General features: G+C 42.9%; 1 protein-coding gene across 1 annotated transcript in view; it reads left to right on the top strand.

The window, feature by feature from the left end:
* Positions 1–6,906, top strand: part of COLQ (collagen like tail subunit of asymmetric acetylcholinesterase) — a 40,236-nt gene extending 33,330 nt beyond the window's left edge. Inside the window, exons 16-17 of the mRNA XM_014893923.2 lie at positions 2,043–2,145; positions 4,113–6,906. Of these exons, the coding sequence (XP_014749409.2) occupies positions 2,043–2,145; positions 4,113–4,182 (173 nt within the window). The 3' untranslated portion in view covers positions 4,183–6,906. The remainder of the gene's footprint in view (positions 1–2,042; positions 2,146–4,112) is intronic.
* The last annotated feature ends 11,056 nt before the right edge of the window (positions 6,907–17,962 follow it).

The following is a 17,962-nucleotide window of genomic DNA, read 5'->3' as shown; positions in this document are numbered from 1 at the left end:
TGTGGTTTGTGGGCCAAGTGCACGGGGAAAGGGAGGCACAATGGCCACAGGGTGAAAACTGAGGATGTGGATGGCACACACCAGAACAGGACAGAGGTGACAACAATACTTCTCATGCATCCTTGCTGAGTCAGAGCCACGGCATTTAGGGGGTCATATCCAGCAGCTGGTTTCCCGGGGGCTGCCAGCTCTCTGTCTAAAATCTGCAGCACACCTTTGCAGTGCAGCACAGCTCTTGGGATAGACACTGAAGCTTGCTGTTTCCTAGTCCAGAAACACCACTTTGGGATTTGTTTTTCACTTGCTAGGGAAGGTGTCTACCCACTACCTTCACTACTAGGTTTATGTAACATTTAATTAATGTCTACTCCATCTTCCTTCCATTTTGCTGATTGTGGATAGCAAAGAGTAATTATAAAGATTCAAGCAGCTGTGGCAACCTTCACTTCTCCCTCCCATTTACTTTCACAGCTTGAATCCTTCCCCAGAGCACAGCCCTACACCATCTCCACATAGTAGGTTTGGTGCTCTGCTGTTCCCAGCAAAGGGATGCTTTTTCACATTTCAGAACGCTATCACCCAACACTGAAAGATGCAATTTTTCATTCACGGAGCCCTCCATTTTTCAGCCTGATTTTGAAAATGGGGTGTTTGCAGCCATGCCCTGTGCAAGTTTCTCCATCTACCTGTCCATCACCACCCTTCCCCTTGTAACTTAGGAATCCCAGCCAACTTCTCAATGACAACAGGAAAGAGATTGAAGAGAAAATTCAGTCTCAACAGGTCTAGGAGACATATAAATAAAAGCCCCTCTAAGTTTGCTGACTGCAGAGTACTCCAGAGAGACAGCAAGATCTCTCCTGTTTCCAGATATGAGCAAATGATTAAATGAGAATTTGCAATCAACCATGGAGAACAACCATGTGGGAAGATAGTGTTCATTAGTTCTAGTGCCTGCAAAATTGTGCACTCTGTGTCTGAGGGCACCTCGTGTTCTCTGTGCTGTGCATTGGGCAAAGCCTCAATGCAGGCCTTGCACAGATTTCTGACACTGATGTGATGCATCACTGAGAAATTTGGAAATGAGCACATTGTCATAATTCTTCTCCTGGAAAAGGCTGACAAAAAGTTAAATGGATTTTATTGTTAAAAAGGCTTGTTTGTCTTAGAAACATCAATTTCTGACAAACATATCCTTGGTGCAATTAATGAATCATTTCTATATGTAAATAAACCACTTTAGCCTCTTATAAACTCCCTGTTCCTGAGTGTCTGTTTAAACCTTTGCTTAACACCAATGGATTCTCCCAGAAGATGTCAAAGGGATTTTAACTAAATGAATTTGTTCATTTTAGAAAGTCTTTCTCAATATGCTGAAGATATCAAAATCAAAGTCCAGTTGCTAAAATGACTAACAATCCCACAAATTACTGTAGCCTACATGTCAGTCACCATGAAAAAAATTTGACAAGTCCCACTCACGCTCAAGTCAGTAGGAGTCAGCAGTGTGAAAAACATGATTTTGGCCACCTTTATATACCTTATTTTTTTATAGACAGGCTGCATAATTTCGTTCATATGTGGAAATTCACAGCAGGCAAACACAGATATTGCACAGAATTGAGTAAAGATCTAGGTTGGGAATTTCAAACCAGTTAACGACCTAAGATTTTTGTTTTTGAGATTGTGACTTCCCCAAATCATTTATGTTAACTGTGTTTTAAATTTCCCTTAACTTGTTTTGATGGTAATTATCTATGGCAATAATAAGTTTAGAATAAGTGTTGTTGTAATTAGTAATTCCCTAGTAATTATTTTTAATATTTATCCAGTATTTATCCCTTTGTCACTGAAATTAGGCTAAAAAAGGTTCATTATTTGTAGTGAAGAGTACTGCTTCTCCTAAGACAGTCCTTACAGAATACTTTCCCCAAAATATCTTGCTTTATCCTTAACCCTTAAAATTCTAGTTCTGCTTGCTTTACCTATTTCTTTTACATATGAGGTGTCTGGAAGGTGTTTCATTCTTTATTTTTCACTAGGGTGCCGCCGCGCTTACTGCGGAGATGGCTACAAGCACGAGGGGGTTGAAGACTGTGATGGGATGGATTTTGGATATTTGACATGTAGAACATACCTTCCTGGGTATGTAAGAGGAGGTCTTCACTTTGGTTTGGTGTAGTTTTGGTTGGTTTGTTTATGGGGGCTTTTGTGTGTGTGTGTGTGTGTGTTTCCTTTCTTTTTTCTCTTTGCCAGCTTTAAAACAGAGGAGTCTCACCCACTGCAAGCAGCAGGGAAGAAAAAGTCTATCAAATTATTTCTGTATATCATTGACTTCAGGTCTAAATCTCATTTCATGGTAAGAAGTACATGCCTCTTACTGTACAAAATGAATGAAGGTCACACAGACTTATGTTTGCCCATTTCTTACCAAGATTTCCTCATGTGGTCACATTAATGTCCAGCCATAACATAAGAAGAGCAGGAAAGATCACGAGAAGTTTATCACGCTGCAGGAAAAAAACACAACATCCAAAGCACAGGCTCGTACAGACCTCCTGCTGTCCTTCCCATTAGTGGGTGCTCTAGGGATGTATTTACTTCTGAATCAAGCAGTCATCTGTCAGCTTTTCCAAGGCCCAGGGAATTCATTCACCAGCAGATGCAAAGCCATGCATCTGCATAGCAAAGTCCTTAATTTAAAACATCTGCTTACTGTTGACTTGCCTTCTCTGCCTTGGTTTAGGCAGCTTCCTCTGGTCAGAGTTTTGCCTCCAACAGCAGCACCTCTATTTAGCTGTCAGATATTGTTACTGGCTAACAGGAAACATTTAATTTGCAAATTAAATTATGAGCAGAGCCCTCATCATTCAGGGAACAATAATGTGCTAATTGACAGGAATAAGAAAGCACAGGACGTCTTTGTAAATCTAGTGCTGTGCTAATCCTTCCACTGTAATTGTTAGAGCACTTCTGGTATAAGAGATTACTAAAATCCAGGCAAAACTGAAACATTTTACAGAGACCTCATCTTCAGACAGTGTGGAGTTGTTCTACTGTGAAAACGATTCCCTTCTAAGAGTCTGAAATTTGGTGCCCAAGATAGCACCACAAAAGCTTGAGGAAAATCTTATAAATTTCACTTTGCATTTATATTCAAGTTGTGAAGAGCAACTGAGATCTTTTATTTTTGTGTGTGGTCTGCAGATTGTCTGCCAAACTAAAGAAAAAGCTGTGAATCATGAGAAAGTGGGCCGAGTATATGAGTATGACATTCCCATGGGAGTTTTACCCTGAAGTAACCTTTACTCCAAGAACTCTGCTGCAACTGATTTTCCCATTTTTTACTCCTTCCAGCCCACAGATCCCTCCTCCTGTTTCACACACCTTCTCTTCAGATTTCATGTTAGTCTGAGAATGTGGGTTATTCTAGGACGTAGTTTTAAAGCTGCTTAGTCTACAGCTTGATGTTGTGGATGCGTTATTCACTTAGACATTCATAGCAATAAAAACTCATTTAAATTTTTATTAACAACTCTGGTCAAGTCTTCAGTATGTGGAGGAGTCACTGCTCAGTCTAAGTCAGTACAAAGACAAAATCTGTTTTTTCTTGTTTTGCAAGCACTCTTCAATTTACTTTTTAAAAAAATTATTTCAAATGTGGGAATGTGTCATTCTCATTATTTCAAGTATATGAAAAATAAGTTAAAGGACAGGCACAGTCACGCCTGCTGAAGCTATTGGGAGTTACTGGAAAAACACTTAACTTAGAGCCTCAGATATTTCATTGCACAGCTCCTGTGGGTGAGCGCCAGGACCTTTACATCCACCCCCATGAAATGCTCTAGTCCTGATGCCAGTAGGGATTTTATCTTTTTTAATCGACATTACTGGGAGTTAAGTCTTCACTCTTAGTTTCTCCTGGACTCCTGTTTTGTTGACAGAGGAGAGCACAGTCAAGCGCTGATGAAAATTGCCCTCCTATTTTGTTTCCCATATGTTACTACATATGCATATTCTGAGGCTCTTCACTCCTACGGAGAGTTAGATCCAGGAACCGTGTAAATGAACTATCCCATGCTTTGAAACTGAGATATTCTCTTTTATTCTAGGTCTTATGGAAAACTGCGATGCACTTCTTACTGCTACATTGACTCCACACAGTGTCGATACTTCACATGAGGGGAGCAGAGGTGGGTAGCATCCCACGGGTGCTAGGTGCTACACTATCACCTATCCAAGAAGGACTGGGACAAAAAAACACCCCACCCACCTCTGGGAAAACAAAGACACATCATGCTGCTGATGGCCGTTTTGAGATTTTTTTTTTTTAGTATAAATTTGTCAGATAGGGACAAATAGGACCACTGCATCCTGTCTTAATAGAGAAATAAATGTCAAACTGTGTGTGCCAGTGAGAATTCCATGCTGTGGATGTGGATGGCAACTTGCTCTCCATCACAAAAGCAACATTAAACTACTGGAAGCCGAGTTTCATTAACCAGGAATGTCTGTCATGTAACCATTACCTCGACTTAGCACTGTTAAACCCAAATATAATCTCTTCAGGGGTTTTGTCTTTAACCCTTCTCTGCATAAACACAAAGCATATCTTCGATGCTGTGTTTAGAGGGACTTTCTCTTTTATTATAATGTGAACTTAGCAAGTGTTGTATCCACAAGAGATGACTTCAGCAACTGTAAAGTTACCAGTGCTCCTTCATTGGTCAAAGGAGTTAAAGTTCTTTCAGAATCAGCAAATCAGCCAAATAAGCTGCTTAACATCACCTTCAGGTTGTCTCTGTGTGTCTGTGCACTACAAGCAGTCACAGGAGCCGTGAAAAACACACCAGAAAGGACAAACTGGACAAATAAACTGCGAAATAGCCAAGAAGTTCTCTCCCAGGAGAAAATCAGACAAGGAGAGAAGATAAGGAACATATTTCTGTATTTTTCACCTCTGTGCTGAGCTGACTGGGCTCTGCCTGACCCCAAGGGGCTGGGACAGCATCATTTTCCTGCCTGAAACCGTGGTCATGTACACATTGGCTTCTCTCTGGTGTCCACACTGGAAAGTCTTTGCATTTGCAACCCCTTGTCCACCCGACCATCATCATTCAATTCCCAGTTATCCCTTGTGCTCCTCCCCCTCTGCCAGTGGCTGTTTCCACTACAGTGTACCCCAGTGTGTGCTCACTTCTGCATTGCCCTAAATCAGATCGTGGTGTAGCATGTTCGTGGATGCTCAGTCATGCTGTGCAATGTACATGTGGGTTTTGGTTTTTGGGAAGGTCTCTCAACTATATCAGCTCTGATTGGAGTCAGGGTAATTATACACTTAATTATTAGCAAGTAATATAGAGCAAATTTCACACGGAAAGCATATTAAATGTTACGTGACAAAGAGTCTATAACAGAAAATGAAACCAAGAATGTACAGAATTCAGGACTAAAAGCCTTAAAACTAGGCATTATTTTCATACAAGTCACTCTTTCCTGCTTTGTGGTAAATACTATACAGGACTGTGTGTAATGTGTGAGTTATCTGTGCCAGTGACAGCACTGCAAGATGTGCACTGACATTGGCACCTCTATAGAGGTTAAATAAAGGTGGATGTTGTGTTATAATGATAATGCATTAAAGCAATCAAGAAACACATGCAACTTTTACCACCTGTCTAGAAGACTTTAACTATGCATGTATAAAGTGATATTGGAAATCAACAATTGGCAACAAAAAAAGAAAGAAAATTCATGTACTCTTCATGGCTGTCACTTACCTGGGCTATTTATGTTGGTATGAAGCCAAGTTACCAGCATTTGTAGCCCAGTTCAACTATTTAATTTTTTTTTTTTTTTCTTAACTGAGGTCTTAATAAAAGGTCCAGGAACCACTGGGACAATAAAATTGCCACAAACTGGAAATCTGGGCACTAGCACAACTGCCTTTCTAATTTCTTGTGCTTGTGCAAGCAGCAGGTTCCAGCAGCATCACACCACAAGGAGCAGGTTTCAGGTTGTTGGGAGGCTCTTGAGGACAGATAGGCTCCCAGCAGCACATCCTGCTGACATCCCTCCAGCTGAACCTCTGGCAGCATCTGCTGGTGTTACCATCCTGGGCTTGTTCATCTGAACTACTCACCTTCTCCAAAGAGCTCATCTCCACCCCCCAAATGGCTGGAGTCTCTGAGAAGCTTGGTAATTCCAGTGGCCTTTCACCTTCAGTTTTTCAGCGGGATCGTTTTTCATTAAAAGCTCCTACCTCCAAAGGACATTGAAATAACAAAGCTACGTGCGTGGATCATAGAGCAAACAGGAGATGTGATCACCCAGGTAAAACTACTGTGTTGCACATGTTCAGAAAAGGGCCTGTCAGTTTGGGAACACTTGCAAAGCATGGATTTTAAATGGACAAAGCAATGTAAAATATAAGGAAACAAAAAAAAGTTTCATGCTACCATTACTGTCTTGTACCCTCATACAATAAAGCATGAGAAAGACACCTGGAAGGTGTAGAGTATATGTGATTTAAACTGCTGCAAAAGAAATATTTTGCCCTCATTTCTGACATACCTGATTTATCATTAATTGGGTCATTTTCAGCTGGGTGATGCCTGGTCTGCTGCAAATTGTCTTCCCTCCTCTGAGTTTGGGAAGTCAACACATTGTGCCAAGACTGGTTCAAAAGTTAATTGGAATATTTCAGTTCATTTGACTTTTGTAGCAGCATACGCTTGTGGGAGAGTTTTCTAATGATTAGTATGCAACTCTAGGCAAGTACAAAGCATTATGCCATGCACTGTATTAATGTACACAAAAAAATCCAGCTTGCACATAATATATGATGAAATATATGTAATTACCTACTGCATATATTAGCAGCTCATGTCAATAAATCATTCTACCTTAGTTCCCTTACGTTTTTACTTTCACTTATTTCATTTTGGGTTTAAAAGCACTGTTTTTAAATATAATTACCTAGTTTAAGATGCTGGGGAGAGAAAAAGCACCTCTTTTCCCATGCCTGCTGCCTCTCCCTGCCTGCCCTGGGATCCCGCTCTGTGTGGGCAGTGATGTGAGCACAGCCTGGGAGTGTGACTGTGCATCCCTGCTCCCAGCCTTGCTGCTGCCTCTTCCCCAAACTGACCCCTGCAACACCCCATGGCCAGAACAGCTCCACTTCCATCGATTTCTGACTGGAGTCTGTAAAGTACTTATTTTTAATAAGGCTTTGGTTTGGGGGATTATCTCCTGCTACCTGATAATGTATTTGCTGGCTGCTTTGTAACTCTGTATCAGAGGCTGAGCTGACGGCTGTGAAACAGAAAGCAACAGCCTCGGGTGCTGATGGACACTGGGAATGGTGATTTGGACCAGAGATTTGGACGCTCTCAGAAACTGGTTTTGAGAAGAGGATCCTGCCTTGCAGTAGCAAACTGCGAGTCTGTTGTCCCAAGGTTTTAATGTATAACGGGGAGTTCCAGAGAGGGGCAGTCCTGCCTGTCCCCAGGGGAAATGTATTGACAGGCAGAGAATAAGTGAATCTATTTTCTGCCTGTCCTTTCTAAAAACTCAGCTTCTGTGACACTCACCTCTCTAGCACCCAAATGCCTCTGCTATTTCTCCCTTCCCTGCAAATTGTTCAAAATCCTAGCTGTCAAGGCTGTCCTTGCCCGTATATCTGTCCATGCACCTCATCTCCTTCTTTCTTCTTATTTCTTCTAAAGACACTAAAGTTCATATCCTTTGTAGCCTCCTGAAAGCTCTGCAATGCCCTTACTGCTCTGCTGGGTTTCATCAGCTTCTCTTTCAGTCTCTCACACCATCCCTTTTCTAACATTTTCTGCTTGTCACAGCCCTGCCATATGTCACAGCAAAGCCCCTTGCTCACGGTCATTACCTTCTAAAAATCCTAGGATGCATTTCCCACTTCAGCCCCACTCCTTTGTACAAGGAGAGAAGGGATTGGTGATTATCCTTAAACTGTGAGTCCCCAAGAACTGTCCTTGAGCACCAGCTGTTTATGAGGAATAACAGCACTAAGTCCCCAATTAGCTGCATTTGGGGACAATTCAATACACTTGGCTGCCACATACAATCAGGAGATGTATTTTAAACAGATGACCAAAATAAACCCAAGAGAAGGAAATCAGTGTTGTGCTGTGGTTCTTTGATGATATTTAAATCTATCACGCACAATGCTGCAAGGAGATGTTTAAAGAGCTGTTGAAAAAATTACATTTTAATTCACAAAGGGTGAGGCAATGAGACCACTTTCTAAAACACTTTCAAGTTCCTTCTCTGATAGCTTTTGGCTAAGGAGATGGATATGGCAAAGCAAGGGTTCCTTCCCTGGAAACCATTCCCTTGCAAGGAAAGCACAGAATAATCGGCTATTGAACTCTGCTACAGGCAGCATAAGGAACTGGCAAAAGGACAGACAACTGGTGAATGCAAAATTTGGATCAGGAATTCGGATCAGAGTAACTGTTGCTTATTAATCTGGTAAGAGACCATACACCCTGTAGACCATTAGAGCACCACCAGGCCTTAACCAAAGAGAGAAAAGGAACAAAGCCTTAAGCAAATGAGCCATTTGTGTCTTTAATGAACATAGTCAGTGAAAAACGCCCACAACATTAATATGTGCAGTTACATGCACAGCAATGTGCTCTATGTAGATATCACTCCTGGAAAGGCCAGAGCAAAGCCTGGGCATATGCTTTCATTGCATCAGTAATTACTGGGGCATTTAGGAGGATGGCCCTGAACCAGCCCAGCCAGAAAAGGCTGTATTTGAAAGGATGGCCAGGCCAAATTATATTAGAGGAGTGTACTCCTGATGGAAATTACATTAGTGGCTACTTCCCTCCCTCTGTCCCAGACAAAATCTTGGGACTTAAAAGGCACTGAGTTATAGCTCTGGCCTTTTACAGCTTTTAATTCACTCTGACAGTTTCCCTGAGCATCTGAGGGAGAGTCCAGTTTGGATGCATAATCTTCTCCAATGACAGAGATGAGTGTTTTAACAGACATATTTCGCTGCAGCCTTCCCACACACTACTGAGCATGTATCCCTCTTGCATGGAGTGCTGCTCAGGATTTTCTTTGGAAAGGAGTGGGAAGGAGAATGATGGAGCTGAACCCTCCAAAGCCACTGATGGCAAAGCCAAGGGATGCAGCTGGGCATTGCGTGAAGCAGGAGCCACTCCAGCCAGTGTGGCTGGGGTGGGAAGGGGCATCGTGCTGCCACATGCACCAGAGCATCTCATGTCCTTCAGGAAAAGCTGTCTGCACTGCTGTCCCCAGGGCTAATGCTGCTGGTGGGATCTCCTGCAGGACACAGGGAAGGACAAAGCACTCCCTGAGCTGTTCTGCAGGTGCAAATGGGAGCCCGCCTGGCTGGTCTGTGAAAACACAAACACAGAGGTTCGAGTTAATGGCACAATAAATCAGCCAGGAGGAAGAGAAGGTAACATGAGCTACTCACACAGCAGCATGTTTAGTATATTTAGAAACTTGGCAACTGATGACCCTCTCTTAGCTGGTCTAAAGTGTCACCGTTCAATGAGTGAATAAACTGACATCAGCATTAAATTTAAGCCCATGGCAAGGTGTCTTTGACCCTTGTGCCAGGTGTGGAGGAAGCTTTCAGAATTCATCTTGAAGAGCAGTCAGAGCCCTGTCAGGGTCTGTAGCATCCTCTGTAGGGTAAACAGGGGACGGGGTGTTGTTGGTTATTCGTCTCCCTCCAGGGAGGAAGAGACACCCAGTGGAATTCCCCACTGAGCCACTATGGAGTGCTGACTTACACCGTGGAAATGCAGGCATGTAACACTTACTTTCCTTTGCCCTCCTAACCAGAACACCCTCAATTTGGTGGAGCAAGGAGAGAACCGCTCGAGAACCCCATGTGTTCCCTGAACCCTTTGTGGGATCCCAGAAACTCTTTAGTGACTAATTTTGTTTGGAAGAGAAGAACTACCATTGCTCCTTGCCTTGTTTATTTCAACTAACCACGTACCCCCATAAAACTCATCATGCATGCATGGGAAAAGGCTGTGCTGAGCCAGTCAGACATTTGGGGCAGGGTGTTTGGTGCTTCCCATGCCTTCCTCTCAGAGGTTATTTGATGGACAAATGGGGATATCGAGGAGCCTGGCAACCCTGATGCTTTACAGCAATGCAAATTCTTTTCACACGTTTCTGCTGGGTTTGACATTTTACCTGCCTGGCACTACTGCTCTGAGGACAGGATGTGCCAAGAGAGAGAACACTGAAGACTGCTCAGGTTTTGAGTTGTTAGCAGATTTAAAGGGGAGGGTGAAAGGTGAGAAACAGTTCAGGCAATTGAACTGTACAGAACTGGCTGGTTGAAACGTATTATGGGCCAAGATTCACAGGGGGACTGGTTGTGAAATACAAAAAAATGCTTTAAAATTTTAAACTTTGATGTCCCAGTACATTCAGATAAACCATCATAAGCCACACACAGTGCCGCAGTGACAAGTTACTGTTTTGCTGTCATTTGAGCAGAGGTTGGTTGCCAAACCCAGCAGCAGCCCCAAAGCAGAAGCATGGGAACAGTGGGAAAAGCTGGCAATCTCACTGGTCTTAGGGGGTGCAGTGAAGGACAGAGAGGCTTGCTCTGTGCCAGGACTTTTTGAGCAAGACAATATCTGGTGTGAAAAGCTGCAGGATTACTGCTTCTAAATAAAGCTCCGAGAGCTGTACCTGTTGCTGCCTGGGGTCAGCAAGCTCTGCCCTATGCTGCCTGCGACTGAGCTGCTGTGCTGACTTAAAGATGTCAGACATATGTCCTCTGCTCCACACTAACACATTATTTGATGAGCAATTATGTACTGTAGGTTTGTCAGGGAGTAACCACGGGGCAGGGATGATTAAACTGCAGATGGGCCTATGGAAAAAATAGCTTGACATCAGGGAGTTTGTACCGGGTATTGGCCAGGAAGAAGCGAGCCCTAAGGACATGCAAATAATGTGTTTATTCCTCCTGCATTCAGCAGTTAAGTATCTGTCAGGCCATTTGCAAGGGGAATGCCCTGCTCTCTCTACCAGTACTGCCGCTGTATTTTGCAGCCCTGAGTAAGGCGGGGCTCCAGCTGCAGGGTGAACAGAACTAAATCTTCCTGCCAAAGCCCCCCAAAAGGTCATGGAGGGGCTTCTGCAGCACTGTGGGAGTGATGCCGGGTGGCTCCGGTTTCTCTCTTGGCTTGCAACACTCACATCCACATTTCCCGGCAGATGTGCTTGGTGAGCACATCTGTATGTGAAGGCTGGTGACTTCTTCATTTCTGCTGTAACCACGGCAGATTAATTACATTGGGATTTGGGAGTGGAAGGAGTTTCCCTCCACAGCCTCAGCACCTGTGGCTCAAAACACACCCATCAACTGTAATTTACCAATGTGGTTATATATATCTTCTGTTTATTTAGGGATATAAATTGAGCTTTCCAGACTTTTCCTTGGTTCCACTGAACTTTGAAGCCTGTAAGAAACTTCTTTAAGGCATGACTCCCTCAGCAGATTATTTTTTGTCTCTGTTTTAACAAAACGGTGATAAAAAAATCGCTGTTTTTGAAAAGTTCAATTGGTGTAGGAATATCCTGGTTTTATCTGTTAGGCATCTCCATCATTAGAGCAGAAAGCAGGACTCCATTTGACATGGTCGGTAGACAAATAAAATATGGACAGATAAATCTTCTTCCTGCACAGATAACAGCTATATACTCACAGGCTGGGAACAATGCCTGATGATACAGGGTTAAGAAAATGTAAATGAATATTTAATTACTTTATCCAAAGCGGAAGAGCTTGGTCGGGAGGGAATCCTATTTCAGGAGTGTAGTCTGGCTATATGAACTCTCCACACAAGACTTACATAAGTAAACAAAGTGCTGTATGAAGAAACTTCTGGGCTGGCTGACAAGAAGCACGTCCAAGTGCTTTGAAATAGTCCAGGGTTTTCCCCAGATTCTGCCCAGGGGCTGGTTTGAGCCCCAGGGGAGAGCATTCTGCTCAAGGCGACTGGTGAAGTGTGAGTGACTGGGGATAAGTAACAATGACTCTTTATACACTGAGGGTGCACTCTAGGTGGAAGGTGAGAGAAAAGACTCGTGGGGAAGGAGAGGGAATTTAGTAAGCTAGACTGAAGAAAATAAAGAGTGAAATGTCCTGGCATGGTCCACTGAGTGACTGGGACATTCAGTACATCCTGACAAGGAGAGAAGCATGTGAAAGAATGTTCCTGTGCCTGGCTGGCACATCTGCTGAGGCAGAACTGTCAGTGCCTCATACCCCTGCCCAGGGCACAGAAGGAAGCTGTGTGGGAGAGCAGGGCTCTTGGCTCTTGATGAGGGGGTTTTTGACAAGAAAGCCTCTCCCAGCTGCCCCAGGGCTCAGGTTTCAGACACCTAGAGCACCCTGCTGCACCCAGCCATGTCCTGCTCGTGGGGCAGAGCTGGTTGGTTTGGGAAAGCTGGCTGCTGCTCCCTTGTGTGCTACATGGAGAGCTGTGCTCAGCCAGTACCTGAGGCCACAGATCCCATGTCACATTTGAGAGAGCCAGGCAGGTGAAGGGTGGCAGCAGAGCAGAGAACTCTGCCCAGCTCCTCCTGCTTGCAGGAAGAGGTTGGGTACCAGCTGCTAAGCAAGAAAGCAAGTGGAAAACTCTGACCTATAGGAAACTATGTGAGGCACGTCTGGTCTCTGAAGACTACAGATGAGCTGGCAATACCAACACTGAAAACAGATGCTAAACTGATTGGAAATTATTTTGGCAGAAAGCCACAGCTGGAGCAGGAGCCCTGGTACAAACAAATTGATGCAAGATGCATTTCAAAGTCTCAGATCTGTTTGATTTTGGGACAACGTTGAGTTGTTCTCTCTTTGGCATGGCCGTAGGGCTTTGCACAGGCCACACACCAATGCATCTAGCTGAAAGCAGTGAGGTGCAGGCAGAGAAAGCAGCCAAATGCTGCTGGTTGGCACCAGCACCCACAAGCAGCATCTTAGTGAAGCTCCTTGGCTGACAGCTCTGGAAGGACACAAGTGTCACCAATTTCAGCTCCTCCTGCTGCAGGCAGAACTCATGGTGACACCTTCCTAGAGTTGTGGGTAAGCAATGAAAGGCCCTGCAGAAATTTTACCAGACCTTGCAAGCCAGGACATCAGCAACGAAATACAGGCTGGTAAAACGTGAAGGCTAGGGGAATGCCAGACCACAACCAAAGCTGGAAAAGCCTTTTCCCCTAATCTCCAAAGCTGGGGGTTGAGCCTGTAGTGCCATCAGTGCAGCTTCTCTGAGAACCATCCCCTCACAGGGGCAGGGTAGGGAAGCTGGAAGATTTCTACGGCTGTTTTATTTTTTTTCTGGCAACACACAAGAAACAAATCTAAAACCTGTGTTAGACACAGGAGTGGAATAAATATCTGCTCTTTAATATATTTGGGTCAATGTATTGAAATATTACAAAAAAACACATGGTGACATCTTGCACAAAAGCATTCAAATGGACAGACACGTAGCTTGGTTGCACCAATGTCTGGAAATGTCTGGTGTATTGCAGCATCTCCTGCAATTCCTCTTTTCAGTTCTTGTGCTTGATTCTTACTCTATCAGTACTCAAATGATAAAACTTTTCTCCTCATGGCTAAAATTTAGGGAACAACTTTGCATATACGTATTAAACTGATGTTTAAAACTGAACTCCAGGTTTTGCTGTAGTCTGAGTTCTGGTCCCATATTGTGCATTTCAGTAGCTTTTTATTTCCTAGAGGTTAGCAGAACTGCATGCCAGCCCCATGCTAAAAGGAAAAGCAGCCTACTGAAGGTTGCAGTCTGCCTCACTGCATTGGTCATGGCTTTGGTGCTGTGAGCTTGCACTGTCTTTCCCTCTTAAAATCAGAAAACATTGTTTTTATCCATACAGATGAACCCTATGGAAAAAGAATATTTAAGGATATTTTGGTTATTACAGAATCTAATGAGTCCTCTTTGACCTTCCCATTTTACCAGCAGCACCTGTGTGCTCCTACAAACCCTACATGCTCAGCACACCAATTTCTTATTTTGAACCATGCATCTAGATTCCTGCAGGGACAGGAATTTAGCAGCAAGTATCACATCCCCTGACCTTTACTAACAAATATAGCAAACTGTCAAAACTGGGACTCTTTCTGCAGTTCATCTGGGATCTTGTAATGGCAACATATTCGTTTTTCTAATCAACTGAAGTTGCAGTGAGGTGACACTTGCCTGGGAGGTATCTTTTTGTGCATGGGATTTCTACCTGAACATGTCTGTGCAGTGCTGCTGGTCTGTGTTTGGCTGTTCAGGACAATGAGGTAGTTTGCAGAGGGGACTGAGGACTTATGCTCAGTTTTTGCTGAAGCAAATACAACTCCTGGCCTTTGCAAGGATGATGCTCTGGGGCCAACTGCAATTAGAAGGGTTCAAAATCTGCTGTATCCCATGGGAGGAGGCAGCTCTGGCTGAGCAGTGCTGCTGCAACGGGGTATGTGCACCCCATCCCACCCCTGCCATGGGGCTGGTTAGGCACAAGCAAGGGCTCTTCTGCAGCTGAGAAAATGCTTCTGCTATGGCCCAGCTCTCTGCCTGGTTGTTGTCACTTTACAGAGGGACTTGCCCTTACTAAAGAGACACGGCTGGGTATCAGCTCTGCTGTCTTCAGATGGAGAAAGAAAAGGGAGAGGGAAGGGGTATGTTCCATCCACATTAAGGAGCACCAGGCACTATCCACATCTCGAGATGACCACACAGGAGTTTCCGAAGTCTTTGAATTATCTATGGAAGAGATTCAAGACCAAGGACAAATAATACATGTAATTTGAAAATACAAATTCCTCTCACACTGCCCAGATGGGTTTTGTAACTACAACCTTCACATATTTACACTGGCCAAGGACCCACAACCATGTGCCAGACACAGCTTTTATTCTTGCAGTCTAAACAGGCTTCATGTGTGTTAACATTCTTCACACAAAGATACATACAGGCAGTTTCTGTCAACCAGAAACATACTGGTTTCTACTGTTCACACAGTACCCATAACAAATGGAGTCCTGAAGAGCACTTTAGGCCCAATATTGTAATAAAAGAAACAAAATCCATGCAAGGAGAAAACGAGATTTAAAAACATGCTTATTTAAAATAAGTTTATTATAATGAAATAATATAAAAGTCTGTCAAAGTCTTAACAATGCTCCAAAAGAAGAGACAGACACTGTACGATTTGAGAAATGATGCAAACTGGAAACTTCAGAGTATTTCAGACTGAACTGACAGCACAATTTGTGCAAAGCTTACACTGACAGAGGTGATTTGGGGGGCACGAACAAGCCCTTAGAATTCAGTAAATTTGAAGTGTGAGGCAACATAGCTTCTCTTTGTCTTTGAGTATTTCAATATGTATATATTTTAGTATGCAAAGTAAGGCTTACATTAAGCTTAGCTTGACATTGATAAAGATATATGCCCAAAACTGGCTTGAAAAAAAGAAAATAGGAAAGAAAACCATAAAAGCAAGCTGCCTTGGTTTTCAGTTTAATTACTGTATTCTGGAATGCAATTTACTAAATTAGTTTCAAGTAGACATAAATCGCAAACTTTCAACATGGCTTTAAATAAAGGAATCAATAACTTTTGGACCCCTTGAATGCTGAAATACAAAAGAAAGTTGACATACCTAGTGTTAAGCAGAAATAAGGAAATGAAAACAAGGAAGTTTCGTATTTAAAAGATCCAGCTTTAGCACATCTGAAGTATGTGGGGGAGAAATCCTACACCAAGAAAAGGGTACTAAAAATGGCAAACTAAGACTGCATTTTGAAGAACTGCATACCAGTGGGATGGTGCACATGTGTGTGTAAGTGAAGCATACGCCTATGTCAAAACTTCAAAGCAAGTGCTTAAATCCTTGTGTCAACTGTGAGCAGGATCAGCTATGGCCTGGGTTTGCTCAGAGCCAGTAAGTGCACTATGACACCCCTCCTGCACAAGGGAGGTTTTATATTGCTTGGAGAAAGCAGAAGTTTACACGGTTTGTTCACTAGGGGGGTTCAGAAGGTAGCAACGAGGCATGAATTCAGTTATTTCCACACTGATTTTTTTTGTTTTCTTGTCTGTGCTATGCAGGCAAGAGAAAAAAAAAAGTAAACTAAACAACAAAATAAAACATCAAAATAAAAAATCCTTGTGCTTTCATTCCTATGAGGCAGAACACCCAAGTCTGAAATGTCCCAATTTACATAGCCTGCCAAAGAATTCATTTCTGAATATCGAGTTTATATTTGCATACTAAACATCCTGCTTTGCTCTGACAGCAACAGCTTTGATAGCAAAACAGATGACAATGGATAGAAAGGAAGAACCAGGCAGGGAAAAAGGTCAAGACAGCCAGGTAGGAACATGCTAATGATCTTCCCCTGCTGTCTGAAAGACAGTTTAAGCTTCCCTAAAGGTTTTCACAAAAGCTGAAGTGACAATGAAAAGAAAGGGTTAGAAAGTTCAGCATATGGACATATGCAGAACTCTTTTCTATCATGGCACACACCCCTTTGCCAAAGCAGGCTGCAAAGACCTGGGACAGATTTTGGGCATACTTCTTACACGTCCAACCAACCAAGCAACACTTTTCAAACTAGGAAAGATTTTAAAAGCAAACAGCTATAACTTAAATCCTGATGATGCTTTACAAATAGATTGTAAGTGAAGGTACATGGCCCTTAACTTTAAAGTCAATTTCAACAACTCATTACATTTTACACTAAAGCACTTGAGAATGCAGTTCATATTCTACAATTCTAATGTTACAGAACTTCAATATGGAACTGAGCATGGTGTCTTTAAATAGCAGAGAGGGATCCAGAATATATCTTGTTTAAAAAAACCAAAAACCAACAAAAACCCCCCCACAGAATAAATAAAATAAAGTGTCTGATTGCTAAGCAGACCACGACTGAAACTGAGAGCTCTGCTCTAATGCCAATAACATTATATAACAAAGATGTGCTCATGATCTCTATTCAAATATGCTGACCGCAATTATTCAGTACTAGATAGCACTTCTATCAGATTTGGGCTTTACCATGTCTCAGCAAGGATGCACACTGTATGGACACTGCCTGTCTCATATGCTGTATCAGAGTTCTATGCTCAGCTATACTAACTTCACAAAAAGCAGCCTTAGTCTCCCCTAGGGTAAGGCTGTGATGACTCTTATTTCACCTTGGGTAAGTAAAATCCCTGAGAATATGCAACTGCTAGACATTGAAGGAAACAGCCAAAAGCATTTCTAAATGAAAGGGATGCAAAACTTCAGACTAGCACAACTTAAGAAACCAAAGAAGTTCATGTAAAGTATCCAGAGCCAGAGTGCTGTTATCTGAGAGTCAGGTGGATCTCTATCAGTGTGCAGGTCAGTTGTTCACAAATGTCAGCCATTAAAAAAAAAAACACAACAAAGAAAATAACGCTAAGTAATCAACAAATCAAACAAATGAAACAGAAAACACTGACCTTCTCTCTAATTCTAAATTTGAAGGCCAAAAATTAGTTGCTTGTTCTCTACAGTTATTCTAACAAAATGCCATCCTCTCTGCTTGCCAAACCGACACCACAGAAAAAGGCAGTGAGTTGTCTACCAGTGTATTTGCTTCCATTTGGTCATCTGGACTATTACATCCTGAGAGGTGTAACTTGGAGTTCAGCTCTGCAACATGCTGCATGGGTTTCTTTCTCAGTGGTGGTTTGACTGCAAAGATAGCATTCACAAGTTTTACAAGTGCTCAACGCCCTGCAAAAGCAGTGCATGGTGAAGTGCAAGTTTTGAAGGCAAGGAGACCTTGCTCAATTCCTTCTCTGCAAGGCCCTGTTTAACAACAAGCACAGAGGGGTCTCCTGAAGCCATGGTCTCCTAA

Source organism: Sturnus vulgaris, chromosome 1, assembly GCF_052056855.1.
Source record: "Sturnus vulgaris isolate bStuVul1 chromosome 1, bStuVul1.hap1, whole genome shotgun sequence".
Taxonomy (NCBI): Eukaryota; Metazoa; Chordata; class Aves; order Passeriformes; family Sturnidae; genus Sturnus; species Sturnus vulgaris.
The sequence above is the reverse complement of the archived record's forward strand: the minus strand, read 5'-3'. Positions and strand labels throughout refer to the sequence as shown.